Here is a 27,633-nt window from a genome sequence, read left to right on the forward strand (position 1 = left end):
GAATTTCCTGAAGTGGGAAAATCACAAGGAAGATAGGCTATCTGTCAGAAAAGTGATAGCTCCAGAGGCCCATACCCCTTCACATAGAGGAAACTGCCCATCCTCAGAGGATAAACCTACTTTAGGTAAAGAATATCTCCTGGTGCTATTGAGATAGCCACTTAGCCAATGACACAGCTTTGAAGAACCTTTCAAAGTATGAAGATACAACTTCATCTGGAGACAAGCCACATTGTGGAATGGGAAGGGGGGTGTTACAGAAAATAAATGCTATGCTTGTATTCAGACTTGAGATTTGGGGCTAGGAAGCAGAAGTTCCTGGGAAAACATCAACCATTAGCCCACATAAATGACCCTGTTCAGGACGGAGGAGAGGAAATAAATTGAAGACTAGAAGCCCTGTTCCTCTACCTCCAGAGGACTCCACAAAATCCACCATCTGGTATTAAATGTGTGCACACACACACACAACTTACAACATAAAAATCACCAAGTCGGTATTGTTTTCCTTTTCTTCGTCCACATTGATGACTATAAATGCTTTTTTGAATAAAAGGAAGCACAATTGTTCTAGAAAGTAAATGAGAAAAAAATGGAAAGTTATTTAGCTTCTCTCAGAAGTGATCATCTCCAGAGTTCCAACAATGTTTTATGGCATACCTATTTTTCCCAAATTGTCGATATTCATAAATTGTAAGGGATTGGTCGTGAGTGAAAAAGAACCCAATCAGCTCTCTGCAAGCATCACGTCCATTACTGGAAAAAATAGAATGATATCAAATATCTTCAAATATAATAATTTTTAGATTAATTAACTAAAAAAAGTGTGCATCTCAAGAGGGATAGCTAACTCTCTTATGTATGTGGCAATGAGTGAAGGTTATGGGAAACTGTAGGGAAAACACAAAAACACAGCTTGCTGAAATGTCCACTAAAAGTTAGATCTGAATGCAGAAATAAAAATATTACACTGACATGAAAAGTGGATATATTTACAATGTAAATTATTAATTCAACATAGACTTTTAAGATAAAGTGAATTATCTTTAAAAGTGTTGAGCTTGCAAGAAGGCACACATAGATACAAATTTATTATCTTTTATTGTCATAGAAAGCTTTAAAATCACTAAACAAATAAGATAATTTAAAATACACATTTTACTAGTAATATAGAAAGAACATCAAGTAGAATTATGTATTACTGGAAGATTATAAGACTGAAATAATAGATTTAAGAATTATTTTCCTTGTCACTGCATCTATCAATAATCTGTTAAATCATTAAGACAAAATTAAATAAAGCAGCTTATAAAACATTAGTTTTCAGTTTACAATACTCTGGTAGTAATATAACTCTTTTAAAAATTCACTGCTAAGTTACTTTTTAAAAAACATTTAAATTGGCTTCAAAGATAACTTTTAATTAGAATGTTTTTCCTACAGATTCATATTTCTTATTTTTTATAACAGATTACTAGATATTACGTTAAAATGTGTATTCTAAATTCACATATTTTTAAATGATACGAACCTATCTAATCTCATTACTGTTATTTCTATTCAAAAGAGAATATGTTTTTGTAATCATAGGATTAAAAATTTTAATAAAATCACAATTACCGTGACATGATCCTACCATCAAATTGTAATTTATGAGAAAGCACATTTTCAGTTAATGTAGAATGAGTTCTTATCCTGTTAAGAAATACATTTTGTCAGTAACTTTTTAAGATACTTAATAACTTGATGGAAATTAAAATGTACAAAAAAAGTTATGTGAACATTTTGAAACCACACAGATTGGATAAAGATAAAGGTACTCTTCTTTTTCAGATTGCTAATTGTAGCAGACACAAAAGAAATAACTCTGAGATATAGTATATAATATGTGAATGACTTTTATATTAGAAGCTATACCATCAAAGTGCTATAAAAGTAAATATTGAACAGAGATACAACATTTGTGACTGGCACTGTTGCAGGGCTACCTGAGTGCCATTTCTAACCCTCTTCTTTGCTTCCCTCCCACCACAGAATTTGCTCTTAGCATCTTGCAACTAAGGATGAGTAAGGGACCTAGTTCTGCCAATAAGCTTCCAGGAAAGACTTTCTTTTGTCCTGGTAAGAGAGTGGCATGAGAAGAGTTCCTGCCTGTGAACATGGCAGGGATATTATGCTAGGAGCCACTATAGTCACCATGAAATCAAGCCACCACATCAGAATGACCAAAAAGATATAGGAAAGCCAGCCTAGTGCTGTAACATCACTAAGCTACTGAACCAAAATCAATAAATGCCTACCTCCAAGCAGCTAACTATATAGGAAAAATAAATTCTGACTTGTTTAAGCCACTATCAATTGTTTTTCAGTGATGTGTAACTGAAAACATTCCTTACCAGAATAACCAAAGAGTGAGGAAGAGTGCTGAATGAAGTTCGAACCTTGTCATAGATCAATAGGTTATTTAAGCATTATGGCCTTCAGACAGTACTGAGTGATCTCATAAAGGCTGCCAGCCCTAAAATTATATTTAACAATATAAAGCAAAACCAAAGCACCCTACTGCCAATAATCTCCTATATATTAAGAGATCTGAAGACTAAATGATACATTTCTTCTTTGCTTCACACAATAATATTTCTCCCATAAAACTGCAGGTATAATGAAATGGCAGTAATGTAATTAGTAAGTAAGTGTGTGGGTCACTGAAATCTTGAAAGCTACACCTCTATAAAATCTGGGTATCTACAAAAAGGAAGCGGGGGACAGGAAACATGAGCCTGCACCAAATGAGAGTTTGTGAGCACAGAGTAGAGCCATGGGAGCTTAACCACCTCAATTCAATTTAATCCACTGGGATTAATGTGTTTATTGAATGCCCACTATGTGCCTGAAACAATTCTAAATGCTGAGAAAATAACAGCAACAGTAATGGCTACCATTTATTGAGAATTTCCCAGACACTAGTCATTGTTAAAATCACTTTAATGTGTATTGGTTTATTTACTACTTACAATAACTCTGAGGTTAAGTGTTATTATTCCCATTTTTCAAATAAATTTTATAGAAACAGAGACCGATGAGTAAATTGCTCAAGGCCATATGATTAGTAAATGGCAGAGCTAGAAAAAACTTTGCTCTTAACCATTACATTATATTGCTTTTCAATAGTAAACAGAACTCACTTTAACAGTGACAAATGGAAGTAGCAGCTTCAAGGACCCTGTAGTCTTCTCGAAAAGATAAAAGTAAATATGTATTTACACTATAAAATGCAAAGTGCCGTGTTGGGTTTTAGGTGCCCAATTCCTTTTAGGAACCCAAGTTCCTTACCAATACATAAAGAAGAATCAGAAAGATTGAAGATTAAAGTACGAATTTTAGTATTGGTAAAGCTATTAGAAACCACAGCTTAGGTATGCAAGCAACCACAAGCTAGTCCTTACCACTATAATTAAACAGACTAACCCACTCATTTCCACTGGGGAGGGACCGTCTAAAACAATGCACAGGGCAGAATGTGTGCTTCTGCAGGCTGCTGCCTCCCAAACAAAGGGGAGAGGAAGGGCTGCACTACCCACGCCAATTCCTGCTTCTAAATTTATGAAGCAGAACTCTCTCCTCCTCTGGGAAGAATAAATGGGGGTAAGAGGAGTGAAAGCTACAAATTCATTAATTCTAATTGATACCACAACAGGATTTCTCATGGAACTAGATTAGTTTGAAACAAGTTGCAGGTATTTACTCTAATACAACACAATACTAATTAGGATAATATTGACGCAGGGAAACAGATAATACTGAAGAAAAAGTCTAGAAACCAACCATGCATTAGACATGCACATAACATGTCATGTCATAATCATGCATATAACAACTTGACATATGACATGTGGCATTACAAGTCAGAAGGAAAATGATTTAGTGGTAGGCAGAGATTATTTTTAAGGGATATACAAAGGACATTAACAATATAGGGAAAGAGGAAAACTGGCCTATGTTAAAATTAGGAACTCCTATTTCTAACTTTAGTTTTTAAGACAGATACTATCAAGAGAATGAAAAGGTAACTACAGAGTAGGACAAGATATGTGTGACAAATATAGTTGAAAAAGGATTCATTTCTAAAACATGTAAATAAGATCCACAAATAAATACTAAAAAGACAGACAACTCAACAGGCTTGAATGGAAATTTTGTATGAGAATATCTAGATGGCCTATATACATATGGAAAAGTACCCAACTACATTAGTCTCCAGTGAAATGCAAATTAAAATCACTAATACACATCCATAAGAAGAACTCAAATAAAAAAAGGCAGACAATACCAAGCTCTGGCAAAGATATGGTGCAACAAGAACACTCATACTGCTACTGGTGGGAGTGTAAATTTCAGCAACCAGTTGGGAAAGCTATTTGGCTGCATCTTTTAAAGCTGAACATATGGATACTAAATGGTCCAACAATTCTACTTCTAAGTATATACTCAGCAGAAATGAGTACATATGTTTACCAAAAGGCATGAGCAAGGAAGTTCATAGCAGCACTATTCATAAACAGCCAAATATCTATCAACCTCTGAATAGATAGGTTGTGGCATGTGGTACAATGAAATACCATACAACGATGAGATTAAAAAAAGACAACTACAAATAACACCATGGATAAAACTAACAAACATAATGTTGGGTAAAAGAAGCCAAACACATTTCACTATGTATATCAAAATATCATGTTATACATCTTATATACAACTAAATAAATAAGTGCCATTAGAGAGAAAAAAATAAGCTGGACACAGAGTCTAGATTTCTTGTAATTTCATTTCCACAAATTTCATAACCAGGCAGTTCTAATCTATGATACTAAGATAGAGAGATTAACCCGGTATAGCAGGGGAAATGAATAGTACCTGGGAGGCAGCATAAGCGGAGGTTCTGTGGTACTGGCAATTGTCTGTTTCTTGATCTGGGCATTTGGTATATGAGTGTTGTTCTGTTTTTGATAACTCCTATGTTGTGCACCTAAAATGTGTGCACTGTGAATGTACGTTTTATTTCAATGGAAGTTTACTTTTAAAAAGGAAAGTTTAGATGTGTGGTACATAAATGATGACCTCCTCTGGCCCAACATGTCTACATCCTAATCCTTGGAACATGGGAATACATTATATGATAGAAGGGATGTGGCATATGTGATAAATTAAGAACATTAAAATGGAGAGACTATTGGCATTATCCAGGAAGATTCAATGCACTCATCCGTGTCCTTATTGGAGGAATGTAGAGAGAAATGTATCTATAGAAAAAGAGTGACAGAGTGACGCAGCATGAAACCAGCTATTGCAGACTTTGAAGATGGAGGAAAGGGCCATGAGCCAAGGAATGAAGGCAGCTTCTAGAAGCTGCAAAAGGCAAGAAAACAGCTTCACCCCTAAAACCTCTAGAAGGAATGTAGCCCTATCAATCCCATGATTTTAGGCATCTGAACTCCAGAACGATTAAAGAATAAATCTGTGTTTTAGAATACTAAGCTCATGGTAATTGTTACAGCAGCAATAGGAAACTAACACATGATGCTTCTAAATATTTGAATGGATGAAAGCAAGGGCTTTCAGAAAATAAGAATGAGACAAAACGATTAAAAAAAGATATGAAAATACTAACAATTACAGTACTCTGAAAATATAAAAAAGTTACTGTGGGTACTGGTAGATTTTTTTATGTCTACTAAAGCTGAGGTTAGATGTCAGTGAAACTGTTGAAGAATTTAAGTGGACAGCATCAGAGGATTGTAAAAGATCATACCAATTCTAAGGTTGAAAAAGCTACAACGTAAAATGCAAAAAAAAAAAAAAAAGTATAATCAATACCAATTTTTAACATGCCAATGAGATTTAGCCATTATATATAACACACGTAAAATATCTTGGTAACTATATGATACATTTTCACATCCATTATCTCCAAAGGTTGTGGCTTTTTTTCCCCCTAAATTACAAATTAAAAATCTGGAGGGCAAAGAGAGTAAAATAAGGTATTGCCCCTAATATCATAAAGTAGCAGAATTGGGAGCTGAACTAAAAAAATTCCACTTTTCTTTATATAGAAAAAAGTGAAACGAACACAGAAGCTCCAGCTAGACACAGAAGTACATTTTAAAAATACTTTTAGAACATAGTGCATCTTCATTTTATGTAATTAAAATCTTCTTACTTTGTTTCATGTAGTGTTCTTTTTCTAAATCGAAGAGGTGTCATCTTTGAATCTGGAAGGATATGATCACTTTCTTTTTGCTCAATGGCTACATTTTGTTCTGGATCACTGATTACAGCCCTATACAGGAAAATAAAAAGTCCGACAATTAAATATGATCATGCATTACTTTAAAATTCACATATTTTTAAGCAGTTCTAAAAGTTCATATACCAAATGCAAATTTACAGCGCTGTCAGAATAATATTTTTATTAAATGTATTTAAAAATATTTTCCATAAGAAAGTGAATATTCCTCTTTTTCCAGAAGTATTATCTAAAACTGAATTGAAATTTCGGAGGGAGCTAAGAGCTCCAAGTATTTATTTTACTATCTTTAAACAAGCAGACACAATGCTGGTTTCTGATTGTGTGGGAGGTGGGTAGGAGAGAACACAGGTAAAGTAAAATAAGAATACAAAGTCATAAATACCACAACAGAAATTCAACGAACAAACATAGAAGAGAATAACTTAATTCCTAGAAGGCATAGAGAAGAGTTTATGAAAGGCATCCTAGAAGAGGAGATAGTTGCACTGATTCTTAAAAGGTGAGAGTACAAGACTTCCTCTCCAGGAGTCCGCGGAGGGAGGGCAGACTCAAAGTGCTCCTGGACGCAGAGGCTCTTGTCAGAGGGAGCAGACCGGTGGGAACAAAGGAAGGATCTGAGTGACCCCAACTTTGCAGCCGAGGCCTCCAGCTCCGCGGTGCATAGCAACCCTGGGGTTTCGGTAGGTGTTCCTCCGTTTGCGACCCTGGCAGAGCCCCAGAGCCGCAGAGCCCTCCTCGAGACCCGACCACTGCCCCAGACCACAAGCGACCCGAAGGCTCTGCAGCAGGCCGCGGAGAAGGGCGGCGCCCACCAGGCCCCTAGCACTGCCCAGTCTGGCCCAGCACAGCTGCTGAAGAAGGCGCACGAGCTCATGTGGTACGTGCGGGTCAAGGACCAGAAGATCATCATTTGGTTTCCAGACATGGAAGGATGTCATCGGCAACTACAATTAGTGATGGAGGGGCAACTTCAGGCTCACCGGCCTCATTCTCGCCCAGGTGTTCCGAATGCACCATGGAAGCTGACCAGGCTGCACCAGAGGCTGTCCAGCCTCCACACCATGGAGTCTGAGCTGGTCAAAGCGCTGGAGCCCGAGGAGCTGGACAGAGTGGCTCTGAGCAACAGCATGGTCCTGAGAGGCCTTCTCACGATCCTGAGCCTCATCTACTTGAAAGGCTGCAGCGCCAGAAAGAGCGCCGTCTGGAACGTGCTGCGCGTCCTGGGGCTGCGGCCCTGGAAAAAGCACTCCACTTTCCACCTTCAGGACGTGCGGAACCTCATCACCAAGGAGTTTGTCCAGCAGAATTACCTTAAGTACTGGCACGGCCCATACGTGCAGCAGCCGGTGTATGAGTTCTTCTGGGGCTCCCGGGCCGGCCGCGAAATTACCAACTAGCAAATCATGGAGTTCCTGGCCATGGTCTTTAAGAAAGACCCCCAAGCCTTCCGGATACTGGGAAGGTATGGAGGAGGCCAGAGCTCTGCAGGAGACTAATCCCACTGCCTACTGCTCCTGTAACAGTGTCTCCCAGGACTAGTAAGGTCTGGAGGCAGATGAATGGTTTCTGACCCTCGCCAGGCCTGTGGAAGCGGTGGGGGTGGGTCACTAGAGTATTCAGGATTTACAGTGCAGTATTCACGTGTAACTTTACAGTACAGTGCTTTTATACCTTTTAATGCAATGTTGTCATTTGGGTACTACTGTGTAGTGTTTGGGACATATGCATGTTTGTTTATAAGTAAGTTTGGTTGGCACTTTTGCTTTTGTGCTGCCTTTCTTGGATTTTTGTACCAGAGACGTGCTAAACTGATGAAATATATTGAGAAAGTTTCCATCGTATTCTTTTACATGGGACTGATAATGTGTACTGGGGTAGGCTGCTCCTGGCAAATTTGGAAGAACTCACCAGCAAAGCTGCCCTAACAAAGAGAAAAGTCAAGGCCCCTCTCTTCACGACCTTGCTGGGCACAGGAAACATCCTGGCAGAGTGAACTGATTTGAATGGAGTTGGTCTCAATGTGGGCACTTGGCACACTTTACTAAACACATTTTCAACCCCACCATGAGTTAATGTTAAAGTAAACATTACAGATTCTTGTGATACAATCCAAAAAAAGTGAGTACAAGTTAGCACTCAGAGGAGAAGGAGTAAGGGTACCACAAGCAGAGGAACGATATGTGTACAGCCACAGCAGACAGCACAGTGAGGACACACCGGAGGACTGTACACAGTGTAATGGATGAGAGTACAGACTCTGCAACTAGACTGCCTGGATTCAATCCTTGCCTACCGCAATAATTAGCCGTGTAGCCTTATCTGGTCAATTTGCTCTGGGCCAAAGTTTTCTCATTAATAAAAGAAAGAATAATGGTATCTCCCACACAGAAGTGATGTGAAGATTAAATAAATTAGTTAACATGTACATATTGTTTAGGGGAGTACCTATAATCCACTAAGTATTATAAAAGCACTCAACAGTTGAGGCTTTGCCTCCTAATTTCCCTTTTACTGCATATTTTACTGAATATGGATAAATATAGAGGCATGATAGCCCATCAGGTGGCATTGCAATGGTTTTGAAAAGTGATAGTAAGGGTCTACACTAAGGTGGCAGTAAACACACAGTTTGATCGAGGAAAAAAGATCCAGTGTTCCATAGAACAGTAGGGTGACTATAATTACAATAATATGTAGTACATTTTAAAGTAGCTAGAAGATAATAATTAAAATGTTTCTAACATACAGAAAAGACAAATATTTAAGGTTATGGTTATCCCAAGTACACTGACTTGATCTTTATAAATTATATTGTTAAATTATCTCATGTACCCCAAAACTATAAAATACATAAATACAAAAGAACACAAACAAAAAAATAATAAAAAGTAAATAAATAGACATAGTAGAAAGAATAAATTCAAGAAACATCAACAGAACTAGAAAACTAACTGGATTTGAGGTCATCAAGTAGAAAGATCCATAGTAACTGAACAATGTGAAATGAGATTCAATTAATAATATAAGGAACATAGGTGTCATTGTGTTTTTAAGGCAGGAGAATAGGGTCTGGAGGCAGGAAACCTAAGGTCCATTCACCCTGACTTCCTAGAACTAAATCAAAAGGAAAACCCCAACTTTCCATACTCAAGTAACAAAAGGGCCAGAGGCTACTTCCTTTGCAACCACCCCCCTTTTCTGTGTGGCAGATGAAAAATTGAAAATACCTCTGATTGGTCCCCTCCCATGACCAGTCACGATGGTTGTCGGCCAAGTCTAAATTTCAATAGGAGGATAACTTTGTAACTCACTTCAGCCTCTGACTGGTGACTTCCCATGACCAATCAGATGTTTGCATAGGGTGTAATTTTGTAACTTCGCTTCAGCTTCCAATTGGTCACTTTCCACAACCAATTAGACTGATTGCAGGCCACTTCTTCATTTACATAGACAAAGTAGACAAAGTATGTAAATAGACAAAGTAAAAAGAAATGTATGTATGTATTTGTCATTACATACATTTACATGTACACCAAGTAACCAATAGGAAACCTCTAGAGGGTATTTAAGCCCCAGAAAATTCTGCAATCAGGTCCTTGAGCCACTTGCTCAGGCTGCTCCCACCCTGTGGAGTATATTTTGATTTTCAATAAATCTCTGCTTTTGTTGCATCATCCTTTCCTTGCTTTGCTTTTATGTTTTGTCCAATTCTTTGTTCAAAGTGCAAAGAACCTGGACACCCACCACTGGTAATAGTTTTGATTTGTTATTGTTGTTATTAATATTATTTTAAGGGTAAGAATAATAGGTTATCCTCATATCCTTATGAGACAGGAAAACAGGGGAAATGATGCAGGAAAATAGCAAAAGGAATTAAAAGTTGGATAAAGAACAGAATAAGTAAAAGCATGAGAGCAGAAAGAAGGTGAAGGGGTGACTGAGCAAGAAGCGAGATAAGAAGCAGAGGTTCAGCAGCCAAAACAAAAGTGAGATAAAAAAGTGAGTAAGGAGCTTGCAGTGAGCCGAGATCGCACCACTGCACTCCAGCCTGGGTGACAGAGCGAGACTCAGTCTCAAAAAAAAAAAAAAAAAAAAAAGTGAGTAAGGAGCCCCCATGGCCAGCTAGGTTCGGACCAAACCTGTCAGGGGCAGCTCCCCAGAGAGGGGCATGCTCTTAAAATGAAGTATCCTTAAAATGACCCAAAATGGTAATTAGCTACTTAAGTTTCATGCATATGGACTGCATATCATACATGTACTTAAAATGATGGGATGGAGATGACACACAAGCACACAAGGCCCAAATTAACTCAGCAACATCTATTAATCAAAAGGAAGACACTGGCTAGAGACTAGGCATCCTTGGGAACAGAATAAAACAAAACACGTAAAAGGACCCAAAGGACCAAACTAAGGTTGATTTATCTCACAGAACTCAGTCCATTCTCCCACTCCGAGAGTGTAATACTGCGCTTAATACACTTCTGCTGCTTTGCTTCGCTATCTCTGTGCGTCTCGTCCAATTCTTTGTTCAGGACACCAAGAGCCTGGAACTACATGGCACTATCCAGTAACACTTACTTTCCTCCTTAGCAGGTTGGGTTCCATGATTCATCAAAAGAGAATCCTGTACCCACCTTTTAACAATCTTGCCCTCTCTGGATTTTTCCACAATCTTGCCCTCTCTGGTTTTTTCTACTTGCCTGGAAAAACCCTAAGTCTGAATAAATTTGATGAATAACTGGATAAAAGAATAAATGAGCAGACATTTTTTAAAGGGTATCATGAACCTTCAAAACTATGAAAATGAAACAGCAATTCAAAGATAGAACTTACGAATTTATTGAGTTATTTCCATTGCTGGAACATTCAGGAAAAGCTTTAGTCATGTCTACCATATACTGTAGATTCTGTTCATTTGTGTGCCAAGTTAGGAACTAAATCCTCTTTTTAAATTGAGCATTAAGATATTTTTTAAATTTCCCAAATGAAAAAGGCTGGCATTTATAAAAAGTGGCACCTATTCTATTCTCACACTTTATTTATCAGTTCTGTGTTAAATATACATACACGGAATGTTAGAGTTATAAGAAATCTTAATGTTAATTTGGCAGAAGCAAAAATCAAGGCATACAGAAGGAAAATATGAAAGCTCAAACAGCAAATTAGTCACATAGCTAAACCTAAAACCAAATTCTGCTGACTCTATTTAAGTCCTCTTTTCCAGTTCATTCATTCATTTGCCTATTCAACAAGTTTTACTATACAGCTACTACACTAGCCAATGGGAGTGTAATAGTGAGCAAAACTTCCAAAGTGCTCTGCCCTCACGAAGCTCACATTCTGAAGAGGCCGAAAGATAATTAACATGATAAACAGAGAAAATACAACATGAATTACATGTCCCTATGGAGGAAAAAATGAAATGGTAAGAAGATGTGAAATTTTGAGCAAGGGATCATAAATTTATTTATGGTCAATTTATTTATTTAAATTTATTTATGGTTTATTTATAGTAAGGCCAAGGTAGGCCTCACCAAGGTGACTTCTAAGTAAAGACAGGCGCTAAAATGAGTAAGCAGACATACAAATTTCTGGGGAAAAGGCATTCCAAGAAGAGGGGAAAATAAATGCAAAGTACCTAACACAGGAATGGAACCTGGTATGTTCCAGAACAGGAAGAAGTCAAATGGCTAGAGGAGAGTAGGAAAGAGGGAGAAAAGTCCAAGGTCCAAGGTCCAAGGTCTAATGGTGGGCTTGGATAGATTGTGTTATTGGCCCAAATTTTTTAGTAATCCTGATCCATATCCTTGCTATGGCCTCATTACAGGTGGTATGTACTTTCTTACCCCTTGACCTTGAGCTTTTGACTTGCTTTGGTCAGTTACACACAGCTATATGACTCTGCTAATCTCAACTGAACTAACTCATACAAATGCGGGTTGATTGGAAATCTGTTTATCTAGGATGGTCTCAGCTAAGTAGCTCAGTGGCATTTCTAGAAGGACCTTTTTCTTGAGACTACCAGACTAGCCAAGCAGTGTTCTTCTCTCAAAAGTGGCAGAAGCACTAAAGGGCAAATGGAAACACATGAGATCATTTAAGGCCTAAGATCAAACCTAAGACCATTTTTGCTCATATACAACTGGGCAAAACAAAAAGTAAGGACCTTCCAGCCAAGCCTAGCCTTGATAGATAACCTAAAGACACATGAGCAAAAATTACTGTTCTTTTAAGCTACTGATTTTTGTTGCAACACATAATTAATACATGAGCCTTGTAGCTTTCACTGTGATTGAAATGAGAAATTCCTGGAGGGTTTTATCTGGCTTACCTTTTAATAGATTAACTATGGGGTACTGGGTTGAAAATAAACCAGTAAGCGGCAAATGCAGAAACAATGAGGCCAGTTAAGTAGTCCCTGAAATAATCCAGGGGACACAAAATAAGTTTGAATAGGATGGTGGCAGCAGAGGGAGTAAATCTATGTTGATGGTAGGACTGAGAGTGTTTGTTGGCAAGCTAGATATGGTATTTGAGAGAAAGAGGGGTCAAAGGCATCACTAGGATTTTAGGTCTTAGTAACAAGAAGAATTGACTTGCCATGGAGGAAAGTTAAAGATTTGGTCATGGTGGAAGAGAGGGCAGTAAAGCTTCAGACACCCAGATTGGAGAAAGTTAAATTGAAATCTTAGAGAAGTATCAGAATATAGGTGGTTTTTAAAGGCATGCTATTGGATGAGATCACTTAAAAAGCAAATACAAAAGAGGTCCAAGAACTGAGCTCTTGGGCACACCCACGTTTAAAGACTGGGAAGATGAAGAAGAACCATAAGAGATTCTGAGAAGGGGAGAAAGGTAGGAGAACAGTCAAGTGTCGCGTGTGGGAAGCCATGCAGAAAAAAAACAAAACAAAAAACCTGCCTCAAAGAAAATCAAGTTTCAAATGAGACAGCTGCTGCAGATGGGCCAAGTAAATGAGAACTGAGAAACCGTTAGTCTAGCAATATGGATCTCACTACTTCTGGAAAAAAGTTGTTGGAGGCATGGTGGAGGTGAAAACACTAAGTTCATGAGACAATGGAAGGAGGGACAAGGGAGACTCTAGGTATTTCAAAGAATTCACTGAAAAACGTGAATGTAGAAGCATGCATCATTCTTTCTGTCATTCATTCCTTCTGCCATGTAACTAAACAGTTTTTTCAAAGCTAAGTCTTACTTTTTACTTGAAGTAGATAATTCCAACCTCTTCAGAAATTCTACCATATTTCCATATTGTCATGCAATTCAGCAATGCATATGTTAAAATTTTAGTTTTCTAACGAGTTTTAAAATTCTTAACAGTCTCACAGTTCTCGAACTGCACCAAGGAACCCTGAGGTAACACAGTGAACTCACAGGGGTACTATGGAATATTTTTAATTTTTGAGGGAAACTCAGTGATACTTGACATCACTTACACACCAGGTAAACTACCAGTTCAACCTCAGGGTAGCTCACAGCTTCAACAAGACAGCACACTATACTGCTTCCACGATGTTACATCTTTGCAGAGCTGAGTTTTCTATAGTTGCTATGATAAAAAGCAAATATCAGGTGAAAATCAATATGGAATATAAAGTGGAAGTGGCAGCATTGTAAATGATTCTAGGATTTGAGAGACTGTGCAGTGCCCATAAGATGCATACAGATCCTTGGTAAGAATAAAGTAAGGATATCTTCTTTCAATTTATGTGTATTATTTTTTAAATGGTCATTAGTTGTTAGCAAATAAATACTTATTAAGTTGTTTAGAGAAAAATACTTAACAAATAGAACTGTTAGGTATTTCTATTGGTCTAAGAGTGCTGTGAAAAAATTACTAAAACACTAACAGTGCAGTGAACAAAGAAAGTCTGGGAACCTCTGAGTTAGCTAACCTTTAACTGACCAAGGATATGAGTGTCAGGCATGAAAAGAAATTTAATGAAAATTTTCTGAATTGATTTCTATTGTGAGTTGCTAATTCTCACCTAGATAAGTGGTCTATCATGACTTGCTCTGCAACAATCTGTTTCTTCTTCTCTGCAGCCACAATTTCCTGGGAAGATTAAATAAAGACAATTTCACCATCGATAAAGTAGAACCATACAATATTTAACACAAAAGTTCTAAAACATAAATTAAATATCTCTGATTTCCATCTTACATATAGATGGAAACAGATTACTATTATAGATTATAGATTACTTTCCATCATTACTAAATTTAAATTTCAGTCATTTAATCTACAAATATCATTTATTTTCTAAGAAATAATGCACTTACATTTCAGTAAAAATTATCAGAATTTTCATGAGCTGCCTTTGCATTTTACGGGGCAGACTAAAGGAGAAAGAGACTATGGCATCCTTCCATTCTATTCCTCCCCTCAAGAGATGTCCTGCAAAAGGCATGTTAAACCGCTCCAAGAAGACTACCAACACTGACACAAAGTAAGCTTAGTCTAACACTATTCACAGCAAAAGAAGGCAAAACTGAGTTTGAATTGTTTGACCTTTCATCAAAAATCTAAAACAAGGAAAAACAAAACAAAAACTCTCCTCATCAAAAGTATAATATTTTCTCTGCATATAATGCATCAATAATATTTAATAAACTTTTCTCAATTACTAGTTTGATTAAGCTTTCTTCATACTATTTTTTTTTCACTTTTTTAAAATTATACTTTAAGTTCTAGGGTACCTGTGCACAACGTGCAGGCTTATTACATATGTATACATGTGCCATGTTGGTGTGCTGCACCCATTAACTCATCATCTACATTAGGTATATCTCCTAATGCTACCCCTCCCCCCTCCCCCCTCCTCCCTCCCCACAATAGGCCCTAGTGTGTGATGTTCCCCTTCCTGAGTCCAAGTGATCTCATTGTTCAATTCCCACCTATGAGTGAGAACATGCCGTGTTTGGTTTTCTGTTCTTGCGATAGTTTGCTGAGAATGATGGTTTCCAGCTGCATCCATGTCCCTACAAAGGACACGAACTCATCCTTTTTTATGGCTGCATACTATTCCATGGTGTATATGTGCCACATTTTCTTAATCCAGTCTGTCACTGATGGACATTTGGGTTGATTCCAAGTCTTTGCTATTGTGAATGGTGCCGCAATAAACATATGTGTGCACGTCTCTTTATAGCAGCATGATTTATAATCCTTTGGGAATATACCCAGTAATGGGATGGCTGGGTCAAATGGTATTTCTAGTCCTAGATCCTTGAGGAATCGCCACAATGTTTTTCACAATGGTTGAACTAGTTGACAGTCCCACCAACAGTGTAAAAGTATTCCTATTTCTCCACATCCTCTCCAGCACCTGTTGTTTCCTGACTTTTTAATGATTGCCATTCTAAGTGGTGTGAGATGGTATCTTACTGTGGTTTTGTTTTGCATTTCTCTGATGGCGAGTGATGATGAGCATTTTGTCATGTGTCTGTTGGCTGTATAAATGTCTTCTTTTGAGAAGTGTCTGTTCATATCCTTTGCCCACTTTTTGATGAGGTTGATTTTTTCTTGTAAATTTGTTTGAGTTCTTTGTAGGTTCTGGATATCAGCCCTTTGTCAGATGAGTAGATTGCAAAAATTTTCTCCCATTCTGTGGGTTGCCTGTTCACTCTGATGGTAGTTTCTTTTGCTTTGCAGAAGCTCTGTAGTTTAATTAGATACTGTTTGTCAATTGTGGCTTTTGCTGCCACTGCTTTTGGTGTTTTAGACATGAAGTCCTTGCCCATGCCTATGTCCTGAATGGTATTACCTAGGTTTTCTTCTAGAGTTTTTATGGTTTTAGGTCTAACATTTAAGTCTCTAATCCATCTTGAATTAATTTTCGTATAAGGAGTAAGGAAAGGATCCAGTTTCAGCTTTCTACCCATGGCTAGCCAATTTTCCCAGCACCATTTATTAAATAGGGAATCCTTTCCCCATTTCTTGTTTTTCTCAGGTTTATCGAAGATCAGATGGCTGTAGATGTGTGGTATTATTTCTGAGGGCTCTGTTCTGTTCCATTGGTCTATATCTCTGTTTTGGTACCAGTACCACGCTGTTTTGGTTACTGTAGCCTTGTAGTATAGTTTGAAGTCAGGTAGCGTGATGCCTCCAGCTTTGTTCTTTTGGCTTAGGATTGTCTTGGCAATGTGGGCTCTTTTTTGGTTCCATATGAACTTTAACGCAGTCTTTCCCAATTCTGTGAAGAAACTCATTGGTAGCTTAATGGGGATGGCATTGAATCTATAAACTACCTTGGGCAGTATGGCCATTTTCACGATATTGATTCTTCCTATCCATGAGCATGGTATGTTCTTCCATTTGTTTGTGTCCTCTTTTATTTCACTGAGCAGTGGTTTGTAGTTCTCCTTGAACAGGTCCTTCAAATCCCTTGTAAGTTGGATTCCTAGGTATTTTATTCTCTTTGAAGCAATTGTGAATGGGAGTTCACTCATGATTTGGCTGTTTGTCTGTTACTGGTGTATAAGAATGCTTGTGATTTTTGCACATTGATTTTGTATCCTGAGACTGCTGAAGTTGCTTATCAGCTTAAGGAGATCTCGGGCTGAGATGATGGGGTTTTCTAAATATACAGTCATGTCATCTGCAAACAGGGACAATTTAACTTCTTCTTTTCCTTTTTTTTTTTTTTAGCAGTGCATCTCAGAGATCCATTTATTCATGCCATGAAGTAAATGGTACTTATACAAGTGTACTGGGATGTTCTACACTCCCCATCTAACACGGCTTGCTTAAATTTACAGGCGGACTGATGTTTTCTTTCACATGTACTCCAAGTAAATTTGGTTAATGATGACCAGGAGCAGGCGCCGAAGCTTTCAAAGCCTTACTTCTTTTATCAGCGACCCAGATTTTATAAACAATGAAGCCCATCAGCCCCATTCCTATCCAAATCTCCTGGTAAACTTTGGTGTAGTAGGGCTTCATGGGGATCCACACATTTTTAATAATACTTTGAAGCATCTTGGCGCAGGACAGACACCTCAGACCACCACAAACCTGCAGTCAAGTCAGAAAGGTCACCGAGCGCGCACCTCTTTTCCTAATTGAATACCCTTTATTTCTTTCTCTTGCCTGATTGCCCTAGTCAGAACTTCCAACACTATGTTGAATAGGAGGGGTGAGAGAGGGCATGCCTGTCTTGTGCCAGTTTTCAAAGAGAATGCTTCCAGTTTTTTCCCATTCAGTATGTTATTGGCTGTAGGTCTGCCATAAATAGTTCTTATTATTTTGAGATACGTTCCATCAATACCGAATTTATTGAGAGTTTCTAGCATGAAGGGCTGTTGAATTTTGTCAAAGGCCTTTTCTGCATCTATTGAGATAATCATGTGGTTTTTGTCTCTGGTTCTGTTTATATGCTGGATTATGTTTATTGATTTGCGTATGTTGAACCAGCCTTGCATCCCAGGGATGCTTTTTGATGTGCTGCTGGATTCAGTTTGCCAGTATTTTATTGAGGATTTTCGCATCGATGTTCATTAGGGATGTTGGTCTAAAATTCTTTTTTTGTTGTGTCTCGGCCAGGCTTTGGTATCAGGATGATGCTGGCCTCATAAAATGAGTTAGGGAGGATTCCCTCTTTTTCTATTGATTGGAATAGTTTCAGAAGGAATGGTACCAGCTCCTCCTTGTACCTCTGGTAGAATTCAGCTGTGAATCCATCTGGTCCTGGAGTTTTTTTGGTTGGTAGGCTATTAATTATTGCCTCAATTTCAGAGCCTGCTATTGGTCAATTCAGGGATTCAGCTTCTTCCTGGTTTAGTCTTGGGAGAGTGTAAGTGTCCAGGAAATTATCCATTTCTTCTAGATTTTCTACTTTATTTGCATAGAGGTGTTTATAGTATTCTCTGATGGTAGTTTGTATTTCTGTGGGGTTGGTGGTGATATCCCTTTATCATTTTTTATTGCATCTATTTGATTCTTCTCTCTTTTCTTCTTTATTAGTCTTGCTAGTGGTCTATCAATTTTGTTGATCTTTTTAAAAAACCAACTCCTGGATTCATTGATTTTTTTGGAGGGTTTTTTGTGTCTCTATCTCCTTCAGTTCTGCTCTGATCATAGTTATTTCTTGCCTTCTGCTAGCTTTTGAATGTGTTTGCTCTTGCTTCTCTAGTTCTTTTAATTGTGATGTTAGGGTGTCAATTTTAGATCTTTCCTGCTTTCTCTTGTGGGCATTTAGTGCTATAAATTTCCCTCTGCACACTGCTTTAAATGTATCCCAGAGATTCTGGTATGTTGTATCTTTGTTCTTATTGGCTTCAAAGAACATCTTTATTCCTGCCTTCATTTCATTATGTACCCAGTAGTCATTCAGGAGCAGGTTGTTCAGTTTCCATGTAGTTGAGCAGTTTTGATTGAGTTTCTTAGTCCTGAGTTCTAGTTCGATTGCACTGTGGTCTGAGAGACAGTTTGTTATAATTTCTGTTCTTGTACATTTGCTGAGGAGTGCTTTACTTCCAATTATGTGGTCAATTTTGGAATAAGTGTGATGTGGTGCTGAGAAGAATGTATATTCTGTTGCTTTGGGGTGGAGAGTTCTGTAGATGTCTATTAGGTTTGCTTGGTGCAGAGGTGAGTTCAATTCCTGGATATCCTTGTTAAGTTTCTGCCTTGTTGATCTGTCTAATGTTGACAATGGGGTGTTAAAGTCTCCCATTATTATTGTATGGGAGTCTAAGTCTCTTTGTAAGTCTCTAAGGACTTGCTTTATGAATCTAGGTGCTCCTGTATTGGGTGCATATATATTTAGGATAGTTAGCTCTTCTTGTTGAATTGATCCCTTCACCATTATGTAATGGCCTTGTCTCTTTTGATCTTTGATGGTTTAAAGTCTGTTTTATCAGAGACTAGGATTGCAACCCCTGCCTTTTTTTGTTTTTCATTTGCTTGGTAGATCTTCCTCCATCCCTTTATTTTGAGCCTATGTGTGTCTCTACATGTGAGATGGGTCTCCTGAATACAGCAAACTGATGGGTCTTGACTCTTTATCCAATTCGCCAGTCTGTGTCTTTTAATTGGACCATTTAGTCCATTTATATTTAAGGTTAATATTGTTATGTGTGAACTTGATCCTGTCATTATATTAGCTGGTTACATTGTTCATTGGTTGATGCAGTTTCTTCCTAGCATCGATGGTCTTTACATTTTGGCATGTTTTTGCCATGGCTGGTACTGGTTGTTCCTTTCCATATTTAGTGCTTCCTTCAGGATCTCTTGTAGGGCAGGCCTGGTGGTGACAAAATCTCTCAGCATTTGCTTATCTGAAAGGATTTTATTTCTCCTTCACTAATGAAACTTAGTTTCGCTGGATATGAAATTCTCAGTTGAAAATTCTTTTCTTTGAGAATGTTGAATATTTGCCCCCACTCTCTTCTGGCTTGTAGAGTTTCTGCCGAGAAATCTGCTGTTAGTCTGATGGGCTTCCCTTTGTGGGTAACCCGACCTTTCTCTCCGGCTGCCCTTAACATTTTTTCCTTCATTTCAACACTGGTGAATCTGACAATTATGTGTCTTGGAGTTGCTCTTCTCGAGGAGTATCTTTGTGGCGTTCTCTGTATTTCCTGAATTTGAATGTTGGCCTGCCTTGCTTGGTTGGGGAAATTCTCCTGGATAATATCCTGCAGAATGTTTTCCAACTTGGTTCCATTTTCCCCATCACTTTCAGGCACACCAATCAGATGTAGATTTGGTCTTTTAACATAATACCATATTTTTTGAAGGCTTTGTTCATTTCTTTTTACTCTTTTTTCCCTAAACTTCTCTTCTCACTTCATTTCATTCATTTGCTCTTCAATCACTAAACTCTTTCTTCCAGTTGATCAAGTTAAGTTACTGAAGCTTGTGCATTTGTCACATAGTTCTCATGTCATGGTTTTCATCTCTATCAGTTCATTTATGGACTTCTCTGCATTGCTTATTCTAGTTATCCATTCATCCATTCTTTTTTCAAGGTTTTTAGTTTCTTTGCACTGGGTACGTAGTTCCTCCTTTAGCTCTGAGAAGTTTGATGGACTGAAGCCTTCTTCTCTCAACTCGTCAAAGTCATTCTCCATCCAGCTTTGTTCCATTGCTGGCGATGAGCTGCGTTCCTTTGGCGGGGGAGATGCGCTCTGATTTTTTGAATTTCCAGCTTTTCTGCCCTGCTTTTTCCCCATCTTTGTGGTTTCATCTGCCTTTGGTCTTTGATGATGGTCACATACTGATGGGGTTTTGGTGTGGGTGTCCTTTCTGTTTGTTAGTTTTCCTTCTGACAGTCAGGACCCTCAGCTGCAGGTCTGTTGGAGTTTGCTTGAGGTCCACTCCAGACCCTGTTTGCCTAGGTATCAGCAGTGGAGGCTGCAGAAGATAGAATATTGCTAAACAGCAAGTGTTGCTGTCTTTTCTTGCCCTGGAAGCTTCGTCTCAGAGGTGTACCCAGCCGTGTGAGGTGTGAGGTGTCAGTCTGCACCTAGTGGGGGATATCTCCCAGTTAGGCTACTCAGGGGTCAGGGACCCACTTGAGCAGGCAGTCTGTCCGTTCTCAGATCTCAACCTCCATGCTGGGAGAACCACTGCTCTCTTCAAAGCTGTCAGACAGGAACATTTACATCTGCAGAGGTTTCTGCTGCTTTTTGTTTAGCTATGCCCTGTCCCCAGAGGTGGAGTCTACAGAAGCAGGCAGGCCTCCTTGAGCTGCAGTGGGCTCCCCCCAGTTCGAGCTTCCCAGAGGCTTTGTTTACCTACTTAAGCCTCAGCAATGGCAGGCGCCCCTCCCCCAGCCTTGCTGCTGCCTTGCAGTTAGATCTCAGACTGCTGTGCTAGCAATGAGGGAGGCTCCATGGGCATGGGACCCTCCAGGCCAGGCATGGGATATAATCTCCTGGTGTGCCTTTTGCTAAGACCCTTGGTAAAGCACAGTATTAGGGTGGGAGTTACCCGATTTTCCAGGTGTTGTGTGTCTCAGTTTCCCTTCGCTAGGAAAAGGAATTCCCTTCCCCCTTGCACTTCCCAGGTGAGGCGATGCCTTGCCCTGCTTCAGCTCTCGCTGGTCGGGCTGCACCCACTGACCAGCACCGACTGTCTGACATGCCCCAGTGAGATGAACCTGGTACCTCAGTTGAAAATGCAAAAATCACCCATCTTCTGTGTCGCTCGTGCTGGGAGCTGGAGGCTGGAGCTGTTCCTATTTGGCCATCTTGGGCGTCCCCCACTTCATACTATTTTTCACTTTTCCAATTCATCTGAAACTATTTTTATGATTTTTTTAGGTCATATCTAATTGAAATATTGGTAATCATTCAATTCCAATTATATTGTCATGCAGCTATAATGACTAAAATTTACCTTTAGAGGGGCAAATAAAAGAGGTTAAAAAATTAAGAAGTCAAAATAAAGCTTGTTCTGTTTTTAGAATGTAAATTACTGTCATCCCCATTGATCATTCCAATAAATGAAATTAAGATAGAGGCTTTGTAACCTTAGAAAAAGTGCTTTATTTAAAACTGAGACAAAATATAAAATAAGAATGTCTAAAGACTTATCATAGAAACAAAAAGTAAAACTTGCAAGAAAATTGGAAAAGTTGGGCACAATTATTTAAATGCTATTTAGCCTACGCTAAATTTAGTTTTTTGGGTTTTTTTTTTTTTTTTGAGACAGGGTCTTGCTATGTTGCCCAAGCTGGAGTGCAGTGGCACTACCATGGCTCACTGCAACCTCTGCCTCCTAAATTCAAGCGATTCTCATGCCTCAGCCTCCCAAGTAACTGGGACTACAGGTGTATGCCACCACGGCTGGCTAACTTTTATATTTTTAGTAGAGATGGGGTTTCACCATGTTGGTCAGCCTGGTCTCGAACTCCCGGTCTCAAGTGATCCCCCAGCCTCAGCCTCTCAAAGTGCTGGGATTATAGGTATGAGCCACCATGGCCAGCCTTAAATTTAGTTTTAATAATAATGTTAAAACAAAATTTAATAAGAATTTTAATAAGAATGTTAAAACTAAACTTAAATGTAGGCTAAATAACACTTTTATTTAGCCTAAATTATTATTAAACATTATTATTATTTAACATTATTTAAATGTTATTTAGCCTACACTAAATTTAGTATTTTTGTTTGGTAGAAATTCAAAATGTATAGTTTACACATTTAATATGTCCCACATAAAGCTTACGTTATTTAATACATCTTGTGTCACTCTCTAAGCTCATGATGCTTTATAAGATTTTTATCTAGTAATAAATTTAAAACAGCAAATAAATGTTTAAAAATTAGCACAACCTAAAAGTAAAGCAAGGTATATTTTTTAATATCTAAGAGTGATTCATAAAGTGGACACTGACTAAAACATTAAAATTATACACAGAAAAGATCCACATCAGCCAAACACAGATGTGTTTACAGATGTAAAACCCAGATAGAAGCCAAAGAGGCTTAACACCATAGAGCCCATGCAGAAAGCCCACCTTGAGTGTTGAAGCTTATGGTGGCTTATACTTTGTAGGAAAGGTTAGAACCCATAGGCACACTGATTTAGAGATCTGTATAAACATAAAGCAGATTAGAAGCAGAAGTGACACTGATGCAAGGATCTATCAACACTAAAAAATGAAAAAGGAGCTGGATGAGGTGGACACAAAAAACGTAGTTTCATTGCTTCTATTTTCACTTAAGAGGTGTACAATTAAATAAAGAAGTTTTCACCTACATTTTTAAAACAAATTGGTGCTAATTTCAGATGCCTTGAAAGCTTACTCATGTAAACGTTTCCTCAGAGGAAGGAGGAGACAGTTAAATGAGTACTACCAAAATAAAATAAAACTTGATAATGAATTTAGAAACATTGCTCCTAATAATGTAGTTGTAAGGAAAAGAAATCCATTAACATCCAGATTGCTTTGAATTACATCAAGAACAATATTCAATGAGCCTTAATTATTGTAACACCCATTTCAAATATAACTTCAGGGATATATCAAAATAAGCCTTATTTGAAACACTATTTTTCCTTAAAAAGTAGCATTTTTTAATTTTTAGGATAATCCTGATAATACTCATTCTATTAAACATAAATACCCAAATAATAATAGGCACCAAAAAGAAAAAAATGTGCATGTGGTTTAAGTAAAAGAACTCACAAATTTGCAACTTAGGACATCCACAGAAAATCAGTTCACATAGTCCAGAGATTGATTATTTATTGCTATTAATTCAGACATAATTGATTCTGGATGACTGTGACCCAAATAAAACATATGTTGAATCTCCACTCAATGATAATAGTAATGTAACTAACTATATCCATATTGCTTTGTTACTATTTATGCTATCAAAACCAGACTTTTCCCAACTTGTGAGCCACCACACTGGCATTCCAACAATCTGTTATAAGTATGCCTAAGACATTAATCATTTGGGTGTCTGAGGTGGTCAGTGACCTCCAGTTCCAAGCAGCTTGGTACCTTTACCCCAGAACATTACAGAAATGTTTTAATTATCTATTTGTGCCAGAACTGGGCTAAACTATACTTGCCAACCTAATTGATTCTGTAAAAGACATAATTGAAAGTTAATATTGAGCATCTGGAGTTTTGTTTCACTTTTCCTAAAAAAGAAAAATAACTTATTTCTGGAATTTCCTTAACTAGCCTGAATGTATCTAATGTTAGTAGCTCACTACTTCAAAAAAAATAACCAGGCTGCTTTTCGGGGGCAAGGAGGTGACACCAAATAAACTCACTAACATAAATAGCAGCCAACTCACATTTTGAACAGTATAAAATAAATGTTTCAAACACCTGAAGACTCAAGACAATTTTCTACCAACACAATATATAATATTATACACAATATATATATTATATATAATATATATAATAATATAGAATAATACCAAACACAATTCAATCATTTATAAAAACGAGGACTCAATTTTCCATTAATGAATATTCACCTGAGTCCAAATTCAATTGTTGCAATTATTTATTCCATTCAGTCTTTAAAATCTTAGAAATCAAATTAGATTAATGGCTCACCAAATAAGTAAAAATGCTAACAACTTACTGCATCCAATTTTCTTGCCCTCTGTTGTTTATCGCAAGGGTTGTCCGCATAACCTTGCTGTAAGAGGGCTTTCCTATCCAGAGTTGTAAGGTCATCTGTGTTGGCTTCTTTATGTTGCACGCACTATGCATGAAAGAAATAAATGAAGCATCATACACATATTTAGAATGTTTGTTTTTAACAAAATATGGGAATAGATAACCATGGAATATCTCAGTGACTATTTGTACAGCAGTTAAAAGTACAGGCTCTGAAAATCAGATTGCTTATATTTGAATCCAGCTCTTCCAGTTGCCAGCTAGATGACCTCTCTGTGTCTCAGTTTACTCATAGATAAAATGTGAATTAATAATAGAAACTACTTCACCAGAAACAAAAAGGATTAAGAGATAATACATGCCCAAAACTTTATAAAAACTACTTGACACAGTAGGCATTACATAAAAGTTAGCAACTATTATAATTATTATTGCCCAATTTGAATCTTTGAAAAATTAATAAATGTGGGTATGTCTACTCCATTATAAAATTTAATTCAGAAATAAAATACTAAAAGATGAGTGTAACCTTCGAGGTAAAAGATTATTTGGGATACTAAAGAGATAAACATCAAATTGTTCTTTGACTATGAGATGTGTTTATGCTACCTCAGCAAAACAAAAAAAAAGGTTCCAATAAGATAGCAACTTGTCAAAACCTTTACAGGTTTCAAGATTTCTTCCTCCCAGGGCTTATTCTTACTTTAGATCTTCCTTGAAAGGTCATACTCTACCCTAATACTCCTCTCTGTCTTTATGACCTTTGATTGCTGCATAAAATTTTGTTATATATTTGTTTAGGCTTTATTGCTTGCCTCTCCTAATGTAAGTTCCATGAAAGCAGGAACCTTGTCTGTCATTTTTATTGCCATATCCCTGGTTGCAGAACAGGATAATACAACGTGAGCACTCGATAAATATTTATTCAATAAATGAATAATGAACCTAGCTTAGGTATTTACTATTTAAAACTCAATTTATGAGGATACTTTACCATTTTATTTGTTTACCCACTAATATACTTCTTTCTAAATAGTGATTTATTTAAACAGGCACCAAAAAATGCTTAGCATTATATAGGTAAATTAAGCAGATTAATTTAATGCATATATTCAAATATAAGCAAAGCACTGTATTTTGTTCAGGTTGAAAACACTTTCGAAATAATTTTATTTTGTGTCACCTTGTTTTCAACCTTTTACAAAAGGAAAACTGATATTTCCACTTAATATTTCAAATTTAACCTCCCAAAAGCAGACTTCTTTACAGTCTTCCCCTACCTCTAGTTAATGGTAACCCTCTTAGGCCAAAAGCCTTGGATCCATTCTTTTTTTATTTTAAAATATTTTATTGACAATAAAAATTGTAAATATGCAGTGTGTACAATATGATGATTTGATATACAGATAGATTATGTAATGATTATCACAATCAAATTAATTAATACATCCATCACCACACAGTTACCATTTGTATTTGTCTGCGTATGTGTGTGTGTGTGTCATTAAGACACTTAAAATCTGCTTTCTTATCAAATTTCTAGGAAAAAAATATAGTATGATTAACCGTAATCACCACAAATACAGTAGTTCCTCAGAATTTATTTATCGTATAACTGAAAGTTCATATCCGTTGACCAAGTCCCCATTTTCCCAACCCCTCCCCCCGAGTCCCTGGCAACCAATATTCTACTCTCTGCTTCTGTGGGCTCAACTTTTTTAGAGTCCACATATAAGTGAAAACATAGAGTATTTGTCTTTCTGTGCCTAGTTTAATGTCCTGAAATTAATCCTTGTAGAGTCATTCTTGGTCTTCCCTTTCTCTCAAGTCTACAACTAATCCATTCAAAAATCTTCTTAGCCCTACCTTCAGAATCTATCAACAGTATGACTTTGTGAGACACTACAACGTTCCGAGTCTGAAGCTACCATCACCTAGGTCCAAGCCATCATCATCAAATTTTGCCTCGATTATTGTGACAGCCTCCTCAAAGGTCTTCCTGCTTTCATCTTTGTCCTATTCTCAATAAAGACCATCCTCAAAAGAACAAAGTAGCTTTCTGCCTCACAGAAAAAGACAAAGTCCTTACATGGCTTGGGTGACCTCCCTGAGCTGCCTCCCAAACTCCCTTTAACTCTCTGACTAACCTCCTTCCATCTCTCCCTTGTTCTCCCTCCTCTGACCACACTGTCCTCCTCAATATTTCTTAAACACCCCTACTCATGACACAGAGTTTCTCCTGACTAGCTTGCTCCTCAGGTGTGTGCTAAAATGCTATCTTATCTAAAGGTCTCCCCTGTGATCCTATACAAATCGCTATCCCATACCCAAAGCCCTGACTTTCCTAGATCCCTTCTATACACCACACTTTTCACATGTGTCATACTAGCTGGGTTGAATGATTAATCATTCCATTGATTGATTTTTTTTTTCTCCTTGCCATTTCCTTCCATTAGGATATAAGCTCTTTAGAGGCAGAAATTTTTGTCTGTCTTATTCACTGACTTACCCCCAGTGCCTGGACAGGGGTATTGCATAAAGTTAAGAACTCAGCAACTATTTGTTGAAAGAATAAATAATAAATGAATAAATTATATTGATCATTTATACAATTAAAAAGGTTTCTTTAGAGTGAAAAAAGATGTATTTGAAATGAATAATAAGTACGATTAGGAAATTAAGATTATTTTCAACAAAATTGAAGTTTAATGATTTTCATGTTTAATTTCAAGATGTTTCATTATTTTAAAAATAGACATGTACACATAAATTTGCATTTTAGGTAACAAAACAATCTGACAAGAGATTCATCAGCTTTTATAGTAAGTGGAAGGAAAACTCAACAAAGGAAATTTACCATTAGAATTGCCATGGTTTGGATGTTTGTCCCCTCTAAACCTCATGTTGAAATTTCATCCCCAATGTTGGAATGGTGTTTGGTTCATGGAGGTTGATCTCTCATGATCAATGTTGTCCCTTGGAGGTGAATGAGTTTTCATTTTATTATTTCCCAAGAGTGCTGGTTGTTCAAAAGAGCCTGGCACCTCCACGTGCTCTCTTGTCTCCTATCTTGCTAAGTGATCTCTGCACATGCTGGCTTCCCTTCACCTTCCACCATGAGTAGAAGCAACCTGAAGCTCTTAACAGGTGCTCAGTCTTCAGCTTTCTAGCCAACAGACTCATGAAGCCAAATAAACCCTT

General features: G+C 37.5%; 1 protein-coding gene and 2 pseudogenes across 8 annotated transcripts in view; 1 reads left to right on the top strand and 2 right to left on the bottom strand.

Moving 5' to 3' along the window:
- Positions 1–27,633, bottom strand: part of CAPS2 (calcyphosine 2) — a 60,947-nt gene that overhangs the window by 22,610 nt on the left and 10,704 nt on the right. For 2 of the 7 annotated variants that reach the window (XM_065524581.2, XM_015431216.4), the window contains 6 exons: positions 24,395–24,517; positions 14,320–14,387; positions 6,218–6,337; positions 1,621–1,695; positions 661–756; positions 477–570 (listed from right to left, as the gene is read on the bottom strand). In XM_065524581.2, coding sequence (XP_065380653.1) covers positions 477–570; positions 661–756; positions 1,621–1,695; positions 6,218–6,337; positions 14,320–14,387; positions 24,395–24,517 — 576 coding nt within the window. Of the gene's footprint in view, positions 1–476; positions 571–660; positions 757–1,620; positions 1,696–6,217; positions 6,338–14,319; positions 14,388–22,797; positions 22,874–24,366; positions 24,518–27,633 lie in introns of those variants that run through there. The other 5 variants (XM_015431225.4, XM_074007442.1, XM_074007441.1 and 2 more) reach the window with 3 other exon arrangements.
- LOC102141833 (necdin-like) lies at positions 6,611–7,964 on the top strand (annotated as a pseudogene).
- LOC102132757 (ATP synthase subunit ATP5MJ, mitochondrial pseudogene) lies at positions 16,980–17,329 on the bottom strand (annotated as a pseudogene). Its single transcript, XR_012420457.1, has one exon. The product of XR_012420457.1 is annotated as an ATP synthase subunit ATP5MJ, mitochondrial pseudogene (transcript).

The sequence above is a fragment of the Macaca fascicularis genome, chromosome 11, assembly GCF_037993035.2.
Source record: "Macaca fascicularis isolate 582-1 chromosome 11, T2T-MFA8v1.1".
Taxonomy (NCBI): Eukaryota; Metazoa; Chordata; class Mammalia; order Primates; family Cercopithecidae; genus Macaca; species Macaca fascicularis.